The sequence below is a fragment of the Crocuta crocuta genome, unplaced genomic scaffold (assembly GCF_008692635.1).
Source record: "Crocuta crocuta isolate KB4526 unplaced genomic scaffold, BGI_CrCroc_1.0 scaffold67, whole genome shotgun sequence".
Classification (NCBI taxonomy): Eukaryota; Metazoa; Chordata; class Mammalia; order Carnivora; family Hyaenidae; genus Crocuta; species Crocuta crocuta.
Genome location: NW_027531896.1, coordinates 2,466,407 through 2,492,465, shown reverse-complemented (window position 1 = coordinate 2,492,465; position 26,059 = coordinate 2,466,407). Strand labels below are relative to the sequence as shown.

Below are 26,059 nucleotides of genomic sequence, written 5' to 3'. Positions count from 1 at the left end.
TCCTANGTATCCCTTGGGTAAATTCCTAGCAGTGCTATTGCTGGGTCATAGGGGAGTTCTATTGTTAGTTTCCTGAGGAACCTCCACACTGTTTTCCAGAGGGGCTGTACCAGTTTACATTCCCACCAACAGTGTAGGAGGGTGCCCGTTTCTCCACATCCTCGCCAGCACCTAGAGTTCTCTGATTTGCTCATTTTAGGGTGCCTGTAAGGAAATAAAGGCACGAGGGAGGAGGCGGCCTGGAGGCCAGCGTTCTCCACGCAGAGAATAAAGAGGACTCCTGCCCAGTCACACTCAAGGCCATGGCTGCCCATCCTGGCTCCCAAATCTACGTGCCTCTCAAGTTTGGCTCATTTTGGAGGCAAGGTTTCAGTAGCTGCTTCAGAAGAGCTCCCTGTTACAGGGGCCTGCAAACCTTTCATCAGCCCTACTCTGTGCTGGACTCAGAACCAGGAGTGGAGGGAAGCAAGGCAGCCGACTCAGGTAGCTCAGGTCATACGTGGTGCCGCCTGCAGCAGGGCCCCACAGGCCACCAGAGCTGGCCTGGGCTTCTAGGACGGCAGGAGCTGAGCTGCCACATGGAGGCCCGGGAGTCAAGGGCCGGGCAGAGAACGGCCTTCTGCTCAGGATATAAGACTGTGGGTTGGAGATGAAGACAGGGAGGGCTCGGCCTTCAGTCCCTGCAGACCGGCTATGGCCTTTGCAAGCCCCCATCCTTGTCAACAGTGTGGGGCAGAGCGCTCAGAACTGAGGCTGGTGAGGCCCGGCCGGGGAGGTCCTGGTGATAAAGCACCCAAGAGCCAAACCCCTGCCTGTGAAATCTCATAGTCTAGTCAGGGAGGCCCTGTAGCACACCGGGCAACTCAGTGGCCAGCTGCACATGCCCCTGGTGCAGGGGAGTTGGGATTAACTCCAGGGGATGAGAAAGGTGTCCTGCAAGATTAACAAGGGTTTTCATGTGGACAGGAGGGACAGGACCTTCGTATTCCCAGGAGGAGGGGACAGAATGTCCAGAACACGCGTGGACAGAGCCGGTCACAGCAGCTGCTCTGACACAGGAGCGCCGGGCTGGGGTCGGGCAGGGGAGCAGCTGGACGTGGGGTCAGAGTCAGACCTGCATTCAGGGCCTGGGCAGCCACTTCCTAAGGGTCTTGGACTTTATTTTTGATAGTAGTGACAGATTTGGGAGCAGGGAGGGCAAGAATTTGATCTGTGGCTGGAGGACCGGCCGAGTGCTCCTGGAGGCAGTGCCTGGCTCTGGAGACCCGGGTCCCGTGATACCCAGTGAAGAGGGACTGGTGAGTCGCTGAGCTTGGGGGGAGACCCTTTACAGACAGGAGAGCCTCCCCCCAAGGCTGGAAGGTGGTGGCAAGCTGGGCCCTGTGGCTGCTGCTGGTGAACTCGGGGGAGTGGGGATCAGGGCCAGGGCCAGTGGCTGTCATGGTTGGGTGCCTTGCAGTGTGGCAAGAGAGAAGGGCAGCACTCCATCAGAAAGAGTGAGAACATGAAGCAGAGGGCTGGGTAAGGGGTCCACTCTGCCTGTGGAGGCCTCTTCACCTCCCAGGCCGAGCTATGCACCTGCAGCTTTGCCCAAGCCATGAGTTTGGTTTCTGGAACGTGCTCTCAAGCTGTCCTTACTAAAGTTGTGATGACATGAGCCCCCAAGCCCTGTAGACGAGCTGGGCCTCCCTTGAAGCTGCCCCAAAGCAAGGCTGGTGGGCTGGGCCTCCAAACTCTCCACCGGGTATGGAATGGATGTGTGGGATGGTGGCCGGTCCCAGCTGCTAATGTCACGAAAGTGACTATCAATATTTCTTACTGTACAAACAACTTTTATTTGGATATGGCTACTCAGTAAATATTGAACAGTAATCATCCCAGGCAATAAAGTGAGAGATAAATGGTGGCGTTTCAAGATATCAGTGGTGAGAAAGTGAGTGGTCAACGATACTGAAGCCCGAGTGTTCGCTTTGGTGGCTCCCTGTACCCCCCCATGCCCGCCCCCAGGAGCAGATAAAAGCTGGTACTAAACTGTAAACCCTGGAATCGGCTAAGACTAGTCCCTTTCACATAATAATTTATTTCATTTCAAAACAGCACATGCAGTTACGGGGCTGAGCCCAACTCGCCGGGGTCAGGAAACCCAGAGCGGAGACAGAGGGCCGGGGCTTGGACCCCCGCGCAGATGAAGATACGTCTGAGAGCACAGCTTTCTTCTGAAAAACGTTTACTTTGCAAACAAGCACCTCGATTTCGTGTTTCGGTGTGTATAACGCCAGCCTTTTCGTTGAGAATGGCCCCAAATCACAAATGCCTTTTGCGTGTCCTTCACCGCATGAGGCCCCAGGCCCTGCCCTGCTGGCACCAGTCAAGGGGATGCAGGGGGAGCAGGTGCATGGGGAAGAACACAGACCCTGGGATGGGGGTCCTTTGCGGCCTCCTGAGGTGTCCCACGTGGCGGGATAGAAGCGCACAGAAGAATCCTTGCGTGTAATGGTCCTGCTTCCTTCGCTGATGGTCTTTCCTGATGGAAAGGTGGCTTCTAGTCCTTAGGGGTGGGATTCTGGCACAGGTGTCCTGCGGCCCGGCAGTTTTCTGAAAGCCTGATTATGGAGAAGCAGAAGCACCCTGCGCCTTCCCCCCTGCACCCACCCCTCCCTTCCCCCCTACCAGGTCTGACTGCATAACAATTCTGCAGAGTCAGTCACTTATTTTCCCCCACAAATCTACCCTCAACTTCGCTTTTACGAAGATGGAGAGGAAAGGGAAGGGGGAGTGGAGGGCGGGCTCAGTGTGGCTCTTCCTTGTCAGCTTACGGGGTGGGGGTGGGGGGTTTGGACCACAGCTCCAAAGCAAAGGCAGAACCATGCAAACATCAAAGGTCTGTGGATCTCCAGACCTGAAGGCACTGACGGCACCATTTCAATTTTAAGAAAACAAAGACTGAATGTTCCCGTGAACTTGCTCTTAGGGAACCTCAGGGGCTGAGGCAGAGTCCCCAAGCAGGCGTGACAATGGCAGATCTGGGATTCTCGATGGCAGCGAGGGCTTCGGATATCAGTTTTCCAATAGAGTGAGGTTCCTTGTCAGACGAGACAGTTACTTTCCCAGGCAAAAGCCAAGCCAAACAAACAAACAAGCAAACAACCCCCTCCCCCGGCCTTTTCATATTCACCATAATGAATTACAGTGTCCAAACAGATACGCCAGAGTGCGACTTGGTCACTCAGCCTGAAAAGCTGGTCTGTCCAGCCCACTGAAGTTTTTGTTGATCTTCTGTTTACCATCCAGATGGCGGATGTTGAAAACTACTTTTGGGAGCCGATCGTCCAGGTGTTAGTGGGACGTTTCTCCCTGCAGCACGCTCCATGGTTCTTCAGTGGTAATAGATGCTGAAGGCATGGAGGATGTAGAGCAGCGTGGTCATAAAGGCGAAAAACTGGAAAAGGACAGGAGGCTCCATGTTAGTGAGGCCAGATTGCTGCCCCCGCCCCTTCTTCATTTTTTTTCTTAGTTTATTGTCAAGTTGGTTTCCATATAACACCCAGTGCTCATCCCCACAAGTGCCCTCCTCCATGCCCATCCCCCCCCTTCCCCTCTCCTCCACTCCCATCAGCCCTAAGTTTGTTCTCAGCATTCATGGTTTGCCTCCCTCCCTCTCCCCAACTATTTTTCCCTTCTTCTCCCCCATAGTCCTCCATTAAGTTCCTCCTAATCCACCTATGTGTGCAAACATACGGTATCTGTCCTTCTCTGCCTGACTTATTTCACTCAGCATAACACCCTCGAGTTCCATCCATGTTGCTACAAATTGCCGCCACCCCTTCTAAGGGCTTCAGCCCTTGTAGGCTGGGAGGTGACGTCTTCTGACCCCACTTGGCCCCTTGCCTACCCCAGGCCCTGCCACGCAGCCACCACCGGCCCGTTACTCCACCCTCCTTGATGCTTGCCATCCCTGGGCATCCTGAGGCCACAGCCTCCTGGTGTCCTGCTCCGGCTCTCCTCGGTACAGGTGCACTTCTACACCCAGGCACAGAGCGGGCTCGCTCCATCCCTGCCCCGGACCCTGTCTCCCTCTCGCTGTCCCCTTGTCCAGGCCAGTCTGGACTCTGATGACTCCCACAGGTATGCCTGGTAGCCCAGGACTCTGCCCTGAGCGCCTGCTTGTGAGCTCCTCGTGAACACTTCAGAGGCCCCTGCAGGCCTCAGTGGTCCAGACTGGACTCCCGAGATCTCACCAGCCTCACGAGCCCAGTGGGCTCCAGACCTTCACCCCCTCCCGCTGCTCAAGCCAGAAACCAGTCTGACTCCTCCTTCCCCCTCCCCCAGGTCCAGAGCCATCTCCAAACTCATCTGCGTGTACTGCCTGCCCATCTCTTGGTACGCCCACGACTCCCTTGTCCTTGCCGCCATCCCCCCTCGCTAAGACTTCTTGTGGCCTCAACCNTCCAGACTGGACTCCCGAGATCTCACCAGCCTCACGAGCCCAGTGGGCTCCAGACCTTCACCCCCTCCCGCTGCTCAAGCCAGAAACCAGTCTGACTCCTCCTTCCCCCTCCCCCAGGTCCAGAGCCATCTCCAAACTCATCTGCGTGTACTGCCTGCCCATCTCTTGGTACGCCCACGACTCCCTTGTCCTTGCCACCATCCCCCCTCGCTAAGACTTCTTGTGCCCACTTCTGCTCACTCTTCCCCTCCGATCTGTCCCAGGAGGAAGATGTGGTCATGTTAATGTCATGTGGCGAGTCCTGGCTTCTCAGGGTGGAGGCCGCTGCCCCTTCTAGGCCTCCCAGGCCCGGGGACCATTCCAGCCTCACTTTGCCCCACTGTCGGCCCCACTCTGCTCTCGTCCCTTCATTCACTCATTCATTCAGCAAATATCTTTCAAGCACCTGCTATACTTCAGAAAGGACAGTAGCTATAACCGTGCGCAAAACATTCAAAGATTTCTATCCTCATGACGCTTGCATTTTGGTGGCAGAAGCAGAAAAGAAGCGGGAAAAACCAGCAGAGTAGCTGGTTTGATGGGGGGTAAGTGCCCAGGGGAACATAAAGCAGAGAAAATACAGGGCCTGCTGGGGAGGGACGAGGCCAGGCCTCCCTGAGAAGGTGACATGTGAGAAAGAAGCAGAGGAGGGGAGGGATTTGGAGCCAGGGCGGAGGCGAGAGCCAGTAAGGAGGAGCAGCAAGGAGGCCAGGGTGCAGCTGAGGGAGAGAGCGCAGCTGGGTAGGGGGGGAGGGCGGAGGGTGCCGGGCCAGACCGTGGGAGGGCGGTGTGTGGGTGCTGTGAGAGTCGGGAGTCTAAGGGAGTTAAAATAGTTTGAGGAGGAGGGAAAGCAGGCAGACAGGCTGGCAGGGCGGCTGGAACACCAGTGCTTGCCTGGCACCCCGTTCTTACAGTGGGGAACAGCACTCCATGACGCTCCCCTTCCTCCTGCCACCTGATCCTTGCAGGAGTCCCCAGACTGACACGGGCCTGGATCTTCCTGGTCACGGCAACTGGTCGATGTTGTGCTCACACTCAGTCTGGGTGTTAGATCCTTTCTAAGAAGCGGTGGAGGTAGGATTAAGGAAGGTTAGGCCACTAGGGGAGAAAGCTGCGGGCTGTGAGCGAGGTGCCAGGTGAGGGCGCCATTCCACAAAGGGAGAAGAGAGGCCGCAGCAGCAAGCAGGAAGGCAAGCAGAGCTGGCTGAGTCTCTGGTCCTAGTGGACCTAAGGTCTTGAGGGCCCCGCTCTTCCCACGACTGGCCGGACCACCTGGCCCTGGATTCTGTCAGCCAACGTGTTAGCCCTGTGGACTTCCGTCACTGAGATAAAAGGACATGGGAATGGTCCGGCCATGCTGAGGAACTTGAGTCCCTTTCCACAAGCGGTGGAAATTCTTCCCATGGAAGACAGAAATATGTTCCAGTTTGTGTTTTAGAAAAAAATTCTGAGGGCAACAGTGGCTGTGCAAGTGAGCAAGGCTGAGGTAGGAAAAGCAGAAGAGGTGACATGGCACCTGAACCTAGGCTTGGTACCCTCTGAGCAGGTGCACAGCTGTTTACATGTGCATGTGTGCACACCCACACAGACACACACAATACACACACCCAGACACACACAACACACAAACACACATGTACACACACAACACATATAGGTACACACATAACACGTATGCAACACAGAGAGACACAAAACATACACACCCAGACACATACAACATATACACACATAACAACACACACAACACACACACGTACACACACAACACATACAGGTACACACACAACACATATGCAACACACACAACACACACACGTACACACAACACATACACAATACAACCCATATGCAACACACACAATACATACAGACACACACAACACACACAATACATACATGTACACACAACACACACACAACACAACACATATGCAACACACACAATACATACAGACACACACAACACACACAATACATACACACAGACACACACAACACATACACACACACGTTTCCTCCTTTCCTCCGAGGCCCCTTCAGCCTGAGGCTCAGGGTACCCGTTGCACAGCAGACAGAATCAAGCCCCTGCAGTGTGCCCCTGACAGCAGCTCTGTGTCCTGTGTGGCACTCACCGAGGCTGCGGTGTTTATGTAGTAGTTCTTCACGTCCCCGGTCTCAGAAACGATGGTGGCATTTGCTTGTAAGACAGCGGCACTCATGTACAGGATGCCAGTGGTGCCATGGTACAGGCTGTCCTGGAAAGGCAGAGAGAGGCCACGGCCACCGTCATGTGGGCACTTCAGCAGGAGCACACATTCCTCTCTGACTAGACGGCTGGGAGGAGTGAGCAAAACAGACAAGCCTGCTCCTTCAACTCCTGCTTTTTTCTTTTGCAGTGTTTCTGATGAACTATCCACACAGTGAACAACAGTGGATTAATAAATGGCAACGGGGGCACCTGGGCTCAGTCCATTAGGCATTCAGCTCTAGATCTCAGCTCAGGTCTGGATATCAGGGCCGTGAGTTCAAGTCCCATGTTGGGCTACATGCTGGGTGTGGAGCCAACTTTAAAAAAATGGCAACAATAATTCAATACTAGCCGACACTTGGTGAGTGCTTACTCCAGGCTAAGCCTTTTCCCATTTATCTCATGCAGCCTTGTCAACTACGAGGTAGGTACTATTTATCATTAGTGCCAGTTTGAGGAAATAGAAGCTCAAGGTTAAGGTCAATGAATAAATAGCTGAGTCATGATTTGAACCTAGGCCAGATCAACTCCAAGCCTATGCTCTTAACCTTTAGCGTTATGAAGACCTACTACGTGCTGGCCACTGTCCTAACCATCAGTATATGCATGTTATCTCATTTCATTTCCAAAGCGAATTTCATAAGGTTACTGCTATTATTATCTCCAATTTACAGATGGTGAAACTGAGGCTTAATAACACGTGGTGGTCGGTAGAATTAGGCTTATCTGACTCCAGCTTACAATTTTTGAACCTCTATGCTAAAAGCTCAGTGGTGTTCTTTCTTCAACTCAACTAAAATGTTGGGTATTAAAAATGGTTATGAGTTCTGGAAAGAATGTCATCATAGGCAAATTGGCATTTTGCAACACTTAATGAGATATTCAACTCAGGAAAACTTATTAGGAGATGAAAAAAGGTTATTAGGGGAAATGCTGATGGGTAAGCCTGTCACATTGGAAGAGGGGCCACCAGTCACCATATGTGATATGACTGGAAACCAGTTAATGAAATGTTGCCAGAAAGGTTTAACCCATCTTCAATTCAGGGACTTGGAGGAGCAAGTCATGAAACAAACAGACAAACCCAAAATGTTGGACCTTCTGTAGGACAGCTGACCCACTTTCTTCAACAAAGTCACTGGCTGGGAGAGCCATTCTCGGTTAAAGTTTCCCGAGAGCCATCACTACCAAGTACAACGCATGGCCCCTGTGAGGATCCTGATCAAACAGGCCAACTGTAAAAAGACATTTCAGCTATAATCGGGGCAATCTGAATAAGGTCTGGGTCTTAGATACTGAGGAATTATTGTTAATAACTTTATGTAAGGGTGATAATGTAAGAAAAGTTTGCATATTTCTTTGGAGGCAAACTGAAGTGTGTAGAATGGAATGACATGTTTTGGATTTGCTTTAAAATTCTTCAGGAGAAAAAAAAGGCTAGGTGCAGCAAGCGTAGTAAACACTTAATAGTGCAGGAATCTGGGTTATGGTTACTTGAGGGTCCATAATATAATGTTCCCTACTTTTGTATATGTTTGAAATTGTTCAATACAGAAAAATTTTATTTAATTTAAGTGTTTATTTGAGAGAGAGAGAGACAGAGACAGAGAGAGACAGAGAGAGAAGGAGACACATAGAGTCTGAAGCAGGCTCCAGGCTCTGAGCTGTCAGCACACTAGCCCGACACGGGGCTCGAACTCAGGACTTTGCCCTGAGCCAAAGTCAGACACTTAACTGACTGAGCCATCCAGATGCCCCAATACAGAAAAAAATTTAAATGGTTATCACGATGATGTGACATGAAAACAATTTAATGACATAATATTAACAAAAGAATGGACATTCAAAATTATTGGTTCAGCATGGTATATATACATTTTACATAAAATTTGCAAGGAATATAGGAGAATGCACTCAGTGATTGTGAGAGAACCGTGGGATTGGGGTGATTGTCCTACTATCATTTTCTTTAATGCTGCTCCCATGATTTAACCATAAATAAAATTTAAAGAGAAATGTACCAGGGTGTGCTTTATATAGAATATGTATATTCCTAACAAGGAAGATGATGGAGGGAAATATAATGAAAAACTTACTGTGGCAGAGGAATGCTTTCATTCTGGCTTAATAGTAAATGCAGGAAGGGGCACCTGGGTGGCTTAGTCAGTTAAGCGTCTGACTCCTGATTTCAGCTCAGGTCATGATCTCATGGTTGGCGAGTTTGAGCCTCACATTGGGCTCTCTGCTGTCAGGAGTCTGCTTTGGATCCTCTGTCTCCTCTCTCTGCTCTTCCCCCGTCCCTCCCCTGCTCTCCAGTGTGCTCTATCTCTCTCTCTCAAAAATGAACATTAAAAAAATTGTAAACATGGGAAGATTAAAAAGTCTTGGGTCCATAGTGACCCAGTCCTGAAAAGGCCTCTGGTCCCTGGTCTCTGCTTCTCAACTGGCATCTGAAATGATTATAATTAGTCATTCTTTGTGTCTTACTTATATACACCCTTTTGGAATTGGGGGGATCCCCCTTTTTTAATTTAATGTTTTTTATTTATTTCTGAGAGAGACAGAGTGAGCAGGGGGGCATCGGAGAGAGAGGGAGACACAGAATCTGAAACAGCCTCCAGGCTCTGAGCTGTCAGCACAGAGCCTGATGCGGGGCTTGAACCCAGGTACCGTGAGATCATGACCTGAGCCAAAGTCAGACACTTAACCGACTGAGCCATCCAGGCGCCCTGGATCCCCCCTTTTAACAATCCACACCTCCTCCATGGAGCAATGAAGTCACTTACCTTCCCAGCCTTTCTCCTTCCCCACCCAGAAGGACTTTTGCCCTCACAATACCCAGGACGGACATCAGGAGGAGCCCAGGGGTCTGGGTCACCCTCTCTGGTTCTTACCAGGACTCGCCAGGACTCGTATCTTTTGTAAAATCCAAACAAGTAAGACAACAGGAACATCAGGGAGATGAGAAAGGAGGTGAGTGAAACATATATCACCCATCCTTGTAGCAGCGGGTTTGCTACCTGGGTGGCAGCTACCAGCATCCAGACCCAGCACCCAAATATCTGTAAGAAAAAACCATAAAACAAGAGCTTTCATTTGCTTCTGTTGGGCATGGTTCCCTTTTCAGGGCGTCTCTCTTCTCCTCTGTCTTTGGTTAAAAGCTCTTCAGGTGAAGTTAGGTGTGAATCAAGAGGGAAATGGGGAAGGAAGCCTGGCCCCAATTAAGAGTAGACTCTGTTGAAAATTCAAGTGGTTAACACAGAGGTTACCAGTAGAAGGACTTGGCAATTTGGCCTGTGGATGTGTCTTCTTGGCTCAGTGTGGACATATATGGTTTTTGAAACATTTCTGAATAAGTTGCCAACATTTAAAACGGGATATTTCACACGAAAAAATTAGATTTTAGACATTTCTTGAGAAATCCATAGTTCTAGCCACAGTTGAACACATTCCCAAGCCAGAGTAGGCTGAATGAGTTGTGATTGTTTCTTTACGAAGGACCTGGAGGCCTCAGTGGACCACATCCCCTTCACCCCCAACTCCACACCATTGTGCAGCATGTTTTCTGTTGCTCACTTTCACTGTGGAATAGTACTCTACTTCTCCTGGTTCCCTTCACTCACTCACAGTGCCTTCCTGGCCTGTGTACATTTGATTTGGGCTCCTGAGTTACAGTATCTGACACCCTGTGGTCAGATACCAGGTGGGCAATACCATTCCAGTTTAATCATCTCTCAACGCCATCCAGCCTTTTATTATCACCTTGGTGGAGAAACCATATCTTTTCCCTGTTCTCTCTGGACTCTGTCTTTGTTTGCTTTTAGACTGGGTTTATACCCATGTTGGTGAGCCCAGGGAAAGAACCAAATGCCTACTAAACAGCATGTTCAGTTAGAGGCCTGAGGGAAAGGGCGAACATGAGCATCATGTGGTTTTGCTGTTGGTTTTTCTCAGAGTTTCTGTGTTCCTCTCCTCCCTGGGTTCTCTTTAGGATGTCCTTGCGAGGCTCCTTGGTTCTCTTTCTCCTCACTCCTGTTAAATCTGTGCTTCTAAGCATCGTATAGGTTGGTGATCCCAGGCCTCAGTCCCACAAATCCACTTGCCACTGGATGTCTCTACTCAGATGTTCCATGGCAGAGGCCAACTCTGTACATGCAGGATCTGAGAGTGAGTGTCTTATTAAATTTTGCACCGTGAGCATCTCATTGGCCCCAACCCAGTCCTAGGTTTGCCCCCTCAAGATCCCCAAATCCAACAGATACAAAGTCTGAACTCACTGCCACCTCCCAATTCCCTCAGAACCCACTCTCTTCTGCACCTTCTGAGAATGACCCTTCTGAGAGAGAGAGTGATGGGCTTGGGAATGAGCATACCAAGTGATAATGTTCTACTTCTTGTACTGCATAGTGGGCATTTTTTTCTTTTATAAAGTAATAAAAAATAGTTTTTAAAGAAAAGAATGTATTGGACTATGAGACCACTGGAGATTTGGAATGATGAGAGGGAGCCAAGGATGGATCCTAGATTTGAGGTATGGAAGAATCATACTACTAGATTTTAAAACTTTGTATAAAGATACAGTAATCAAAAAGAGTTATCAGTGCAGGTGGCTCACATTTCTGCCCATCTCAGGAGATAACACATCCCTTTCCCTAGTTCTGTTGCCTTCCACACAAATTCTTGAAGTAGATTGTCAATATCTACAATACCCATCTTCTGAGACTTTGTGTTAAATTTATGGATCAATTTGGAGAACTGACATCTTTACTATGATGAATTTTCCAATCCATGAACATGGTATACCTCTCCAATTACTGAGATGTTTCTATGTCTTCTTTTATCAATATTTCATAGTTTTTAGCATACAGATACCATACACATTTCTTTATATTTATGCCTTGTATTTGTGTGTGTGTGTGTGTGTGTGTGTATGTGTAGCTATTATAAATAGTATTGCTTTTTAAAAATTTCATTTCCTGGGGTGCCTGGGTGGCACAGTCAGTTAAGTGTCTGCTCTTGGACTTCAGCTCACATCATGATCTTGTGGTTTGTGGGATTAAGCTCTGCATTGGGCTCTGGACCAACAGCTGGAGCATATTTGGGATTCTCTCTCTCTGCTTGCATGCACTCTCTTTCTCTCACTCTCAAAATAAATAAATAAACTTAAAAAATAAAAATTTCATTTTCCAGTTGTTCAATGCTAGTATATACAAACATGATTGTTTGTTTTGCGTGCTAACATTGTATCCCACACATTGCTAAATTTGCTTATTGGGAGAAGTTGTTTGGTAGATTCCTTGGAATCTTCTAGGGGTCTCATTAGGTTTTAATTTTTATGATTACAAATAAGATTACTTTCATACATTTCATCTTTTGTAAAATTTTTAATTGTTTTTTATTGGTTCCAAATTTCTTGTGGGTTTGCCTTTTTCTTACTGATTCATAGTAATTCTAATAGTGTAGATCTTGTTGGCTGTTAGAATTATTGCAAATATATTCCTCCAGCATGTGTTTCACACATTTTATGATGCCTTTTAATGAACTGAGTTCATAATTTTAATGTAATTGACTATGGTCACCTTTTCCTTTATAGATTGTGCTTCTTTGGTCATTTTTAAGAAATCCTTCCTTACCTTGAGTCATGAAGATAAATTCCTTCTGGGATCACTTTCTTTCTTCCTGCAGTACAATCATTAGTAGTTTCTTTGGGTCAGTTGGTAGTAGTCAGTTTGATTTGTCAGAAAATGTCCTTATTTGTCCCCCTGACAATTATTTCCTCTCCACCCTTCTAAGATATTTTCTCACTGTGTTCTACCTCTTTCTATATTATTCCATTATATTCCAGCTGCCGTTGTTGATGCTGTCCATTGTACTGCTGTTCACCTGTAGGACTCTGTCTTTGGTATCTGGCGGCTTTGGGAGTCTTCTGTCTTTGGTGTTCAGCAGTTTGTGTTGAAGCATGGGTATCTTTGTACTACTTTTCCTTGGCATTAATTTCATATTCGATATCTGAAATTCCATTTTCTCAGTCTTGGTGACTGATTCTGCAGTTTGTGGCTTCTGTTAACTTTCATTCCTGTTCATTTTTTTCCTCCTATGTTTGATGAATTTTGGTTGTGAACGACTGTGGGGGTAGCTTACTTCTGAATGATGCTATTAGAGAACTTCTGGATTAAACAAGTCCAGTTATTTCTTTCTAGGTCAGCTGAAAGATATGCAACTTTCAATTCTGATTTTCATAACATATCCCTGGCTTCCTGCGACTAGCAGTACTCACCTTACCAATAAGCAAAACATAGACATGGATATGCCAACTATCCCTGACACAGCTTCCGCTGCTGTTATTCTGGAGAGGAAAAGCACTTTTGGATTTATAGAGAATTTACGAGCTCTTAAGGAGAGAAAAGGAACAGGAGGTGAGAAGCCAAAATAGATTAGGAAGGTGACCGCAAGGCTCTTACTGGGCTGGACGGCACATTCAGAAGCATCGCCTTCATGTAAAGACCAGCTCTGGGAGCACATTTCCCCAGATCTCAACAGTCAGTGTCCACATGAATTTTGGAAATCTTAGGTTGAGCCCGGGACTGCCTGTGAGTGAGTTGGCTAGCTTGTCCTGAAGACGGGGTGTTGAGGGACAGAAGCTGCTGTCCCCCTTCAGCTGGGCTCTTGCATGTCGATTTCAGTGACAGGGGTCTGCAGGTGCTTTGGGGTACCTGGTAAGCATTCTCTGCACCAAGACTTGGGAAGCGCATAAAAACGCCGGCACCCAGTCAACACCCAAACAATGCTAGCTACTAGTGGGGATGGCATGTGGGATTTAGTGACCGCACCAGAACTTGTAAAGTTTTTTTAAAAAAACTTATTTCTGAGAGAGAGAGAGAGAGAGAGAGACAGCATGAGCAGGGGAGGATCAGAGAGAGAGGAAGACACAGAATCTGAAGCAGGCTCCAGGCTCTGAGCTAGCTGTCAGCACAGAGCGCGACACGGGGCTTGAACCCACAAACCGTGAGATCATGACCTGAGCCGAAGTCGGACGCTTAACCAGATGAGCCACCCAGGCACCCCTAGAACTTGTAAAATTTTAGACCCACTTCAGACCTCAGAAGGCAGAGCATGGTGTGTGCCATTAACCGCTGTATTCCTGGTGCCCAGCAGGGGGCCTAATACACAGTGGGTGGGGATGGAGTCAAAGAACATTCTTCAGAATGAATCAATGATGACACTTCATGTTCAGTCAGGTGCTTTACAGTTTATAATATGCATTTGCTTAGACAGCCTCATTTAGTCTATACAGCAATTCTGACTCCTTGGACTTTCTGAGACCAGAGAACTGCCACTTCATACCTGCCACTGCTTATTGCCAGTTCACCTCTGCCAGACCTGGGCGGTGTGCCAGGATGCCTCAGCCCCACTGTGCCTACCAGTGCCTGCAGAGGGGCCCGCCCCTGCCCCCTCCTGCCATCAGCGGGTGCCCTGGGCCGACACTGCCAGATACACATCATTCACACATCACACTAAGCTCTCACCACAGTGTGTGAGGTGGTGCCGTATTGGAGGGGACTGAGACCTGAGGTCACACGCGATGTGGGGTAGGACAGCTCTGGATCTCTTCTGACAACCAGTTTGCCCCTGAGCACAGGGGCCTCTGAGTGCTTGGGTATCTATTCAAATTGCTTCTTGAAACAGCTTAAGCGTTGCGTAATCAATGTTACGCAGAGGAATGTTATGTTTTATTTTCACACCCTCTACCTCCTGGACAGAAGAAAGGACCAGGGCCAAGGACAAACTCCAGGTGAATTTAAACCCAGTATTTGTTACCTCGTTTCTGCCTCCAGCGGTCTAGATTGGATTCTTTATAGGTAAGCCAGTTTCGAGTATTTGTCTTTACTTTTTTTTTAAATCTGTATTTAGCTTTCCAAATTTTCTTGGCAGGCTAAACTGCTCTCTTATTTTAACCTTCATTTTGTATTTCCCAAGAGCAGGAGATATTTTTAGATGTTTGGGGCTGGCCCTCAAACTGGAAGAATATTTGATTATAGTAAAATATTGTGAACGAGTGTATTTCAAGTACAGCTTTGCTCAGAGTCTGTTTCTTATGAACACACACTGGCTACTCATCTATGCATTCTGCAAAGGCTGAACCAAAATCTGAAGAGATCTGTTATGGTAGGATGGAGGGAAACAGTAAGTTTGGTCGCTTATTTCTCCTTTGAGCATGGGGAATAGCTCCCTCGTGTGTAGAGAGCTGGTTAAAACACTAGAATATAGAAAAGGAGGAGCCTCACTCAGATTGGCATCTGGGAGAAATGCTGATTCCAGGTCTGCGGCGGCGAAGTTGGGCTCTGAGCATCTTCAGGCTAAGTAACAGTGCCATCAACTGCTGTATTCTTTTGACAATATCAACCAAAACATTAAATACACGTATTGTTTGATCTAATAATTTCGCTTTTTCGAATCTGTCCTATAAATAATGCACAGGAACAAATTGTTGAAAGTACAAGGTTGTTTATTGGAGCCTTGCTGGTTACGGAAAAGATAAGATACATCCTAAATGTGCACCCAGAGAGGACCAGTCAAAGCAATTATGTCTGCACAGTGGAATTATGTCTCAGCAGCTTCAAAAAGAATGAAAAAAATCTTTATGTGCCAAATAGAACAAGTTCTAAGAACTGTATGAGGCACAGACCGTCATGCCCAGTGTGCTATGGTTTTGTTGAAAAGGAAGAAAATATGTGTGTGTGTGTGTGTGTGTGTGTGTGCATTTGTTTGCAGATGCACAGAATATTTCTGGAATGAGACCCCATAAACCAATCAGTGCCCCAGGCTCTCAGGAGAACTGCTTGACAGGGTTTTGAACGTTGAGACAGATTTAAAAAAAATTATATTTACAAAGAAAGGAAGAAGGTGCTGTGCCGGATGATGGCGGCTGGCTTCAAAGGTCAAGACTTTTGGATGGAAGAGATAGGAGCACCACCTGTTCTTTGGGGAGGATGGACTGTCCACCCAAATAGAGCCACTGGGAGCTGAGGTCTCTGATGGGCAGAGCAGGTGAGCTTCAGGCACTGAGAGGTTCTGAAGATGACGCCCTGGAGATGACCCCATGTGAAAGGCAAAGGAGGAGTCAAAAGGCTGCAGGACTGCCGTGAGGCAGGAGGTGTGGGCTCGGGCGGGGCAGCCAGGGGGTGAGAACCAGGGAGGGGCACTGGGGCAGTGCTTGCTGGCAGGTTTTTCTGCATAGCTGGGCACTATCTCAGCATGGCGGGGCTCACCACCGACGCCCATTCCTTTGCTTACCACTTGTCTTAATTTTCATGAAGCCCTGCCTCTCCGTCCCTTCCCTGGGACTTGGGGGAATGCAGGCTCCACCGCAAAGCCTCAGAAACTTCAGGCTGGAGGACAAGGCCCAAATGAAGACAGTGAGGCCCAGGAGGTCAATGGTGCCAAGTGAGCTGGGGGCTCCTGGTCCCACTGATGGCCCAGGGTGGGGGGGGTGGTGGGAGGGAGAGACTCCGTGAAGGACAAGCTCTAGCATTTCCCACTGTGGGAACCCAGCCTCCCAGGAGACTCCCTCAAGATGAGGTAATCCATAGTCCCTCACATTCAGGAACCCCTGGCCCACAAGCTCTAAGTCCAGCGTCTCATGGCCATTGTAGAAAATTTTTAGAAAATTGTATAGGGGCACCTGGGTGGCCTCAATTGGTTAAGCATCTGACTTTGGTTCAGTTCGTGGTCTCACAGTTCGTGTGAGCCCCGTGTCGGGCTCCGTGCTGACAGCTCAGAGCCTGGAGCCTGCTTCGGATTCTGTGTCTCCCTCTCTCTGTTCCTTCCCTGCTCACGCTCTGTCTCTCTCTCTCTCAAAAACAAGTAACCATTAAAAAAAAAAAAAAGAAATTCTATGAAATACACAGAACAACATTTACCATCTTAACCATTTTTAACTGGTACAATTCGGTGGTACTAAGTGCATTCACGGTGTTGTGCGACCATGACCACCATCCACATTTACAACGCTTTTCATCTCGCAAAACTGAAACACTGTACCTGTTCCACACTAACTCTCTCCTCCTCCCCATCCCTGTCCCAATCTTTTGTTTCTGTGAATCTGGTTACTCTAAGGACATCATGTGAGTGAAATCATATGGGATTTGTCTTTTTGTGACTGGCTCATTTCATGGAGCATAATGGCCTCAGGGTTAATCCACGTTGTGGCCTGTGTCAGATGTTCCTTCCTTTTTAAAGACTGAATAATACTCTGTTACGTGGACATGCCACATATATATCTATATATCTATATCTATATCTATCTATATATCTATATCTATCTATCTATATGCTCATCTGTTCCTCCATTGACGGACGCTTGGGCTGCTTCCTCTTTTTGGCTGTTGTGAATAGTGCTGCCATGTGCAGCTATCAGACGCATGTTCTTTAAAGGGGAAAAAATAAGATGAAACTCATCTTGGGGTTGTGCTTCGGACCCCATTATTCTGGTGCAAAATGCTCCTTCAAACAGATCCACTGTGTTTGTGCCACTGTGTTTGTGCTGGAGCACGTGTCCGTCCCTGGGGTTGGGGGATGATGTTGTCAACTCAAAATGCCTTCACTCCAGGGCAGCTGAAATGGCTCAAACCAAACCCACATGGCAGGAAGGAGAGCTGTTATTATTTTTCAATCCTAAGATTTTAAATCGATTATAAAAATGATGCTAACTGTAAAGGAATGTTTTGATATATTAGGTTCCCTTCCAGCCCTAGTGTTCACGTACACGTATTTTCTATAACGTTGTAAATCATGATGGACATACGTTTTGTATTCTTTATATATTTTTGGATTGTGCTACACGGCTTGATAATACAAATGATTCTTGTTACTCAAGGTAGTTCTCTTCAGCCGGCCTGAGCACTGGATCTGTGAACACGGAGCCATTTGTTCCCAGGGGAAATGGGTGTTATGTTCCTGCAAAACCTCTGGTCACAATATTTTCATCAACTGATCAACACGTACCTTTATTTCAGGTGTTTCAACCTAACATAAAGGTGTGTGTCTGTATAAAGACACCTTATTTAGTACATGCTGTTGATTCATTAACACTGAACTCGTGGCCAACGGCACTATGAGCTTGTCTAACATGTATTGTCTATGAAAGGCAAGCCACAGGCTTCTCATGCTGAAACCCTAGACACAGCACTTTAGCAGGAACTGAGGGGCTATTTTAAACAGCAAAATCACCAACAAAAAGCACCAAGACATGAAAGACGTGGCCCCAAACAGACTTTGGAAAGGACGCTTGTTTACAGGATGAGAGCTGAGACAAGAAGGCAGAGGGTATCGTCTTGTTCAGCCTCAGGGGGTGGGGGGAACATGCACATGAGACACCCCAAACTTTTTGCTGCTCTGCACAGGCCCAGCAGTAACCATGAGAGTGCTCTGAGTATTGATTTGGGGACTGCAAATAAATTGTAGAGAATAGGTAAGTTTGCAGATAGAGACTCTGGTAATGAGGACTGACTGTACTTTTCGATCCCACAATTATACCCCATCAAGCTGACAAACGTCATTTACTCAGTTAGACCCCTGCGCCTGCATGTTGGATGTCTCCAGCTTTCGCCATTACAGGTAATGCCACAGGAAGTCGTGTTGCAGAGACCGTGGTCTTCGTTTCAATTGTTTCCTTCAATTCCCCAACTGGGCTTACTGGTAGGAGATATGGGCAGGGAGGGGATGTTGCTGGTGATTTCCTAACATTCACTGGGCTCATCACATGCCCAGGCTGCGACATTGGTGTGACCGAGTCTGGCCCTTCCAGGGAGAAGACTTCAGGGGATTCCTGGGAAGGGGTTCTTCCTGCCTAAGGAGACTGAGACAAGACAGTCTCATTCTTGCTCTGGCCATTGCTGTGTCTTGGCTTGGGCCTGGACCTAGGAAATGGAAGAGGACTGAGGTGGAGAGACGCAGCTAGGGCCCTGGTGACACAGCTATGCTGCCAAAGAATAAGCCCAGAGGTAGAGCTGGCCGAGGTCTGGACTTCCCAGAACGTGACACAGTTTCCTGCTGTTCAAGCCAGTCTGAGCTGGCGACAGCCCTTGTCACAGCACTGCTGAGGACCACCTGGGGTGCCTGGGTCCTCACCCCCCTCTTAGAATGCCCTGTTGGCTCCCCGAGACCCCCAGACCAAACTTGGGCAGTGGCCCAGCAAGTCCAGCCTGCCTCACTCTCCCCGCTGCTCTGGGCCAGCTTCGCTGAGCCTCTGTCAGCGCCCCCCCAGCCCTGGGGTTTCCAATTGTGGGCTCAGATTCATTCATGGGTGGGGAAAACCACTTAGTTCATCACCAACGACATTAAAAGATTAAGTAGGGCTGGACTAGCAAACAGGAGTGCATTACCCATGGGAAAGGGAAACAGTGCTCTGAATCTGTTGTTTCATTGCACACACACATAACACACCACATGTGCACGCATGCACACACGTGTACCAGGTTGCCATAAAAGTATCTCTCTTTTGTGGGCCACACTCGGTGTGCGGAAACCTTGGCTCTAGAATGCCTTCCTTCCTGTAGCCAAGGGCCTCTGCCTGTGCTGGTGTGCACCCCTTCCCACAGTCCTTTCCTCCGTGGCCCTGGCCAGGGCAAAGACATGCCTGATGTGGGCCCACAGCAAGGCTGCCGTAGCAGGAGCCCATCGGGGGCCTAGGGGCCGCACTGGGGCCCAAGTGGGCAGTGTGAGCCTGGGAGGGGAAGGGAAGGGGAACGAAGCTGACAGAACCCCTGGGTGGGACAGGTGGGCGGGGCCCTGGAGTGTCCCATTATCTGCAGTGACCAGAACTCAGTGTGGATGAGCCAGGGTGGATACAGCTGGTGGTGCCGGCCTCCTCTAGGCCACCAGGGCAGTCCTCATCCAGCTTGGACACCCCAGTGCCCATGCGGGCGCTGTCTACTGCCCACGGGGCGGCTCCCGTTTGGGGCCTGCCAGCCTGCGAAGCTTCTGAACGAGAATCATTACCTCCTTTGTTCAGGGGAGGAAACCAGTTTGGAGAGGCCAAGTGACTCTCCCAAAGCTACTCATGGGAGTGCGCCAGGCCTGGACTGGAATCCAGGGCCCGCACACAGCTAGCATTATATGGAAGCGTCCACGATTTACCCTAGGACACTTCCAAACACCGAGTCACTACCTCCTGATTTAGAGTGAGAGTTTTCTCTGCGGCTTTAAGGGTAGCAGGAAATGGTGGCCCAGGCCCCTTGGCGTCCGCGAGGACCCATGTCTTATCCGGTCCACTCCAGGAACAATAGTGCTGGCCAGAGCTCCAGCCACCACCGCTCCCGGCAGAAGAAGTCATAGAGGGAGGCCTTGGTACCCACAAGGCAAAGGAGGGGCTGGCCGCTGGCCAGGGAAAGGCTGCTCCTACCTTGGGGTGTGTGCCCGGGAGAGGCAGGATGCCGCAGCGCGGGAGGGGCTGGTGAGTCAGAGGGCCTCCTCCGCCTTCCTCCCCTCCCTCCTGGCTTCCTCCCCAGGGGCCGCACCCACCCATTCAGACCGAGGCACCCCCCAATGACCCAACTTTTTATTGACTGAGCAGGACAGATTTACATAAAGTAGGATAATAAAAACACTCTTCTCCATTCAAAGTCTAAAGAGCGTTTCCTTCTTGTCTCTTGTGAAAAAAGAAACAAAAAAACCAAAGAAGCACTTTTAGGACAAAAATGGTTTTTACCCTCCTTTTTTAAAAAAACTTGTTTTAACCTTAGAAAAGTTAGAAAGTCCAGGAAAAGATGTAAAAGCCAATAAATGCATCCCACACCCCAAGGTGGCCTGGTGGACAGGCTTCCTCCAACCTCAGTCTCTTTCTCTTTGGCTCCCACTATGGTGTGAGCCTCATGTGCCTTCACATGTTACCAGAAAGTCAGTGATGAGCCCAGGAGTCGGGCTCAGGGGAGGTTCCCCGCCTCCTCCTTCCCTCGGGAACCCACAGATATTATGTGTCCAATGACCGTGATCCTGTTCTTTGTCAGGCACCGAGGACCCCTAGTGATATCGCTATTCACTCTAGTCCTGGTTGAATCCTGCTCAGCTCCCCCTCCTCCACCTGTCTGTGACCAGACCTCTGAGAGCAGGACCCAGACCAGGGTCACCTCCTCCAGGAAGCCACTCTTGACTGTCAAGCCCCCAGTGCGTCATGAGGAGTGACCTCCCTCATGGTTATTTTCTCTCTTCACTGCCTCTTCCCCAGGCCCCGGGCTCCTGGATACAGGACTCTGCCCTGTGGTTTTTGTGTCCCCAGTGGGGGGCACGGAGCCTGAATAAAGCAGGTGTTCTGTACATGCTGCTGACTTGAAGAGGAGACAGGAGGTGGGTCGCTGGACCCTCCACTCCCTAGCTGCTCAGTGTCGTCTCCCTGGGCCTGATTACCATGCAGGTGGCACCAGCCGACACCTTCTGGGCTTGCCACTGTGGCCCAACCACAGACTGGCATTTCTGCCAGAGCCGGGACAGAATGGGGACAGACACCCATTTGTTCCATCCCCACCCGTTTCCTGCTCCATTACCTCACCGGCCCTAGAAATTGTCCAGATCGGGAGCATCTTCCCTCAGAGAGCAGAGGGGACTCCCTGGGATGTTCTCCCACCCCCTCTGCCTTCACCACCACCGCCGTCCCCAGCTCGTAGGAAGGACTATACAAAAATGTGCTGTCAGAGAGGATGATGTTCAAATAGATGCACCATGCCCTCCCACATCAGTCCAGCATCACCTGGGCAGAGAGAAGGTCCAGATGGGCATGGGGGGCGGGATGGGCTGTGAGCAGCTTGGAAAGCAGAAAAGGCAAAGCTTGGAGATTCTCTACAAGGTGGGGAGCGCAGTGGGGCTTTTTTGATACAGGTCAGAAGACTCTGGGGTCCCAAACCTATGATATCTGGCCCTCCTCTCAGACCCACCTGGAACCTTCTACGTATGGCTTGAGGCGGGAGGGCGGGGACTGCGTCTCAAAGGCTGTGGACCCTGGGTTATAGGCTGGCTCTGTTGCAAGCTCTGTGTAGGCCCCAAGCAGACATCAATTCTGGCCAGTTTGAGGAAGGTCTGACCACGCGGTGACGTCCGAGGGGCGGGGCTGGCAGGCAGGTACTGGACGAGGCAAAGGAGGGGCTGGCAGAGAAGAGACAGGTAAAGGCCAGGGAACCCTGGTGTGGGCCCCTCCACCCTTCCCTACTCGGGCCTGCTTCCTGCCACCTGCCAATCTGGCCAATACTCCAAGAACCTCTCCTGCCTCCCACAGGTCTGCCGTGCCCCAGGGGAAAGTTCTCTAGGCAAAGAGCTCCTGGGAGGGCGCTGGCAGCAGGAGGGGCACTTCTCATTGGTGAGACTTCTTATCTGGGGCTCCCTGCATTCCAGCAGGTCAGAATGCGCCCTGCTACTCTCTGCAGGAGGACCCAGTTATTTCCTTCAGAACACCTGTTAGTTCAGTGAAATCGTCCGGGTGGACTGACCTTCCGGCAGCTGGCTTGGTGCCTGTCTTGTCTGAATTGAGGGAGGCCACCGGTTCAGAGCTGGCCGGACAGTCAGGGCAATTCCCGATTTGGGCAGAAGGGAGTGTGCAGATGTGGACCAGGCCAGTTAGTTCCGAGGGTCTCTCGGCTCAAGCCCGCCCTTCTGGGGTCTGCTCTGTGATGTGGGCTGGAATCTGCAGGCCACAATGCCCAGCCCCCCTTAGAAGCTGGAGTTTCGCTAGGTTATGGCAGGGGCCTGGAGGGGACCTGGGAGAGGAGGAGGGTGGTCTGGGTCCTGTCACTGTCACTCTGGCAGCAGCAGCAGCAGTTGGCTCCGACCCCGAGGTCCCCGTGCCCCTCCTCAAAGGCCCGGGGGCCAGCCGGGCGGGCTTTCCTCTGGATGTCCGAGCACTGGCCACCCTCTCCGGACTCCAGCCACCTCGGACGCTTATTTCTGGCTGCCTCAGCATCTCCCTTCTGCCCATTCAGCTTTGCAACAACTGCATAAACAATTCCCTGTATCGAATCCCCTCTGTGTGCAGTACCTACTATGGCTTTTGCTTCTTCCTGCACCCTGACAGCAAAGCTCCATTTATCGGGCTCCTTGGCTCGTCTCCCTCTGCCCCGATAGGCATCAGACTCTAGAAGGCAGGGGTCACGTCTGCCTTTGTCATCTTTACACGCCCATGCCTGGCACAGAGTGGGTGCTCAATAAATACTTGTGGAGTGACTACATGGCCTTGAACGGTGGCTGTCCCCTCTTTCCTTACAGTTTGATGGCATGTATTTATTTGTTAACCTCCTGGCCAAGGGAAGTTCACAGTTGTCTGAACAAGCGAACATCTAATCCCTCAATCCAGTCCCTTCTAGAATGCCAAGCCCCTGCCTTGAGTCAATGCATCCTGACAGCTACCTAGTTCCTACAGCCTTTGGCAATGGGGGCTGTGCACCCTGGCTTGTCTCTCTTTCCTATCCTGGGGTGTGCTCCCCATATTCATGCATGACTCCTTCAAGACAGGGTTCCTCACTTCCCTTACCCCCTTTGTTAATACCTTCTTAGCAAGGTAACATCTCAGTAAATAGCTGTTGGTTCACAGCTGGAAGTTTCTCACAAGAGACTTAGCATCTACTAAGAGGTCCAGATGACAAACGACAATAAAACACAGGGGCTCACATTTCTGGAGCGGTTGCAATGTGCTGTTGTCTTCTGTGAATGTCCTTATTGAACCCCCAGAACTGTCTTAGGAGATCTTTATGGTTACTTTCTCCATTGTTGAGGCTCAGAGTGGTTAAGTGATCTGCTCAGGGTCTCGCAGCTATTAAGTCGCACAGCCAGGCTCTCCGCCTTGTTATGAATGACTCTATTTTACAAAACCTGACCACACTGGGGGCCTCCAGAGTAAGGGTGGGACCGGCCCAGAGAGGCTAAAGCGGGTCTAGGCAACGCAGGGAGGTTGACATCGACCACTTCCCACGTTGCCCCTCCCGTCCTTCCCTCCCAGGGCCTGGCTCTGCCCCAGCCCCACTCCGTAATCCTCCTTCCCCATCCCGGGTTCTCCCTTGCAGGGGGCATCCTGGGGCATTATGGTGGGCGTCAGTGGCACCCTGGGCATGGAGGTCGTTAGCTCCTTCCTCCTGCAGGAGCAGGTTGGGGGAGGCCACATGGTGGTGAGGCAGGGAGTGAAGGGAGGGACGGAGGCGAAAAAGATGAAATAAGATGGGTAAACTGAGCTCACTTTTGGGTAAATTCTCCTCACAGCACGCAGAATTGAAAGGGAAGCACAGAAAAACAAGAGAAAGAATTTCTCCCTTTGAAAACTCAGCTGTAAGGGGATGTCATGACAGAAGGGGAGGGCACCTGCCCTGAGCCAGGCCCGATGTGAGCCCTGATTCCTCCTCTCAGCCTCCGCAGTAACTTCAGTCCGCACAGGAGACCAGAGATTGCTTGGGGGGGTCAGGAAGTTTTCAGACAAGCTTTTACATATAAGCAGGCTGAAAGAAGAGGCAGGCTGAAATTACTGTAAAGCTGAGGATTTAATTTAAGCAAGACATAAAGGTGAGCTTCCTCAGCTGGAAGATTCTGGAATGAGCTTCTAGGGGCATCACAGTATTTCCCTCTGGCCACAGTGCAGGCAAATTAAGGAGCTGGAAACATCAAACACCAGTGTGTCCAAATTGTTTCATGTTTTAACTGGCTGACTCTAGAAATCTTCTTAGCTGTTTCTTTTTTAATTAGTTAAACATGGAATCAATTAAGTTAACTAGTGAAAAGACTTCCTTGGACTCTGTTTCCGAGAATCCTCCCTGGGTTGTAGTCACCTGGGTCAGCTCCTGGCATCCCCCTGTCATCTTGTAAAAAAGTTGATGAGTCAACTCACATCCAGGCAGGTAATCAGGTAATCAGCTCCCCCACCCCTCCCGCCCCCCAATATGTGTGCGCTGAAGAGCTGGGCCTGGATCACGGGTTGGGGGGTGCTGGGGTGTGGGGTGCTGTGAGTCACCCGGTCACCAGCCCCACCCAGCTTTGGCACCAGCAGGCTCACACACTCTCTGAATGAAAGACAGGCGGAGTACACCATGTCCGTCCTCAGCTTGACATGCACTGATTCGCACTTGAAGATCACGTTTTGAAACTGATATTGTTTTCACATGGGAAATCTGAATTCAACGGTAAACCGAACACAACGCGAATTTTAAGGTTAAAAATCTCAAAAAAAAAAAAAAGCTCCTCCGTCGCTGGTGGGGATGTAAAATGGTACAGGCACTCCGGAACATAGTTCGTCAGTTTCTTAATGAAAGTAAGCACGCGCTCATTGTACAACCCACAGTCACACTGGGGCATTCTCCCCGAGAGGTGAAGACAACACCCACCCCTGCATGTGAACGTTCATACGGCTTTATTCAGAATAGCTAAACACTGTAAGCAAGCAGCCACAATGGTTCTCCATGGGCCAATGGTTAAAGGAACCGCAGCACATCTCTGCCCTGGAGTACTTCGACCAGCCACAGGAAGGAATGATTGGCACACACTCCGCAACCCGGGTGCACCTCACGGGGGTCGCGCTGCATGGAAGAGGCCACATGGTCCATGGCTCCATTTATTTGCATAGCTTTCTTTTTTTCTTTTTTTTAATGATGATTTATTTGGAGAGAGAGAGAGACAGAGCACAAACAGGGGAGGGACAGAGACAGGGAGACGCAGAATTCAAGGCAGGCTCCAGGCTTTGAGCTGTCAGTACAGAGCCCAACATGGGGCTCGAACCCACGAACTGTGAGATCATGACCTAAGCCAAAGTCGGACGCGTAACTAACTGAGCCACCCAGGTGCCCCTGTAACTTTCTATAAATAACAAAATTATAGAATAGAATTAGTGGTTTCCAGGGGTTCTGGGGGGGCAGTGGCGAGGGAGGACGGGGTGGCGGTGGGAGGACTATAAAAAGGAAGCGGGAGGAAGATCTCTGGTGATGGAGCAGTTTTGTATCTTGGTTGTGGTGGTGACATGAATCCACATGTGAGAAGAAGACTCAGAAGCGTGGACGCATTTTACCAACATCGTTTACCTGGGTTTGATGGGGTCAGTGCTACAAAGGATGTAAATCTCCGGGGGGAGCTGGGGGAGACCTCTCTGAGCTCTATCTGTAACTGCCTATGTATCTCTAACTACTGCCAAATAAATGTTTTTAAAATGTGCATTTTAATGTTAAAGAGTCTAAGATAAAGCAACATAGGCAAAGGCTTGTAAGAGCAACCTCCGGCAGTAGAGCTGGTAGGGAACACGGAAAATTCTCTTGGAATTTATGCCACCCTAGTTTGTCATTGTCGTGACTGCAAAGGAGCCCGAGACT

General features: G+C 49.8%; 1 protein-coding gene across 2 annotated transcripts in view; it reads right to left on the bottom strand.

The window, feature by feature from the left end:
- Nucleotides 1-3,376: 3,376 nt before the first annotated feature.
- MALL (mal, T cell differentiation protein like) overlaps nt 3,377-26,059 on the bottom strand; it is a 26,300-nt gene continuing 3,617 nt past the window's right edge. Inside the window, exons 2-4 of one of the 2 annotated variants that reach the window (XM_077773504.1) lie at nt 9,632-9,799; nt 6,622-6,744; nt 3,377-3,439 (exon numbers count right to left, since the gene is read on the bottom strand). In XM_077773504.1, the coding sequence (XP_077629630.1) occupies nt 3,377-3,439; nt 6,622-6,744; nt 9,632-9,799 (354 nt within the window). The remainder of the gene's footprint in view (nt 3,440-6,621; nt 6,745-9,631; nt 9,800-26,059) is intronic. The other variant, XM_077773505.1, reaches the window with a different exon arrangement.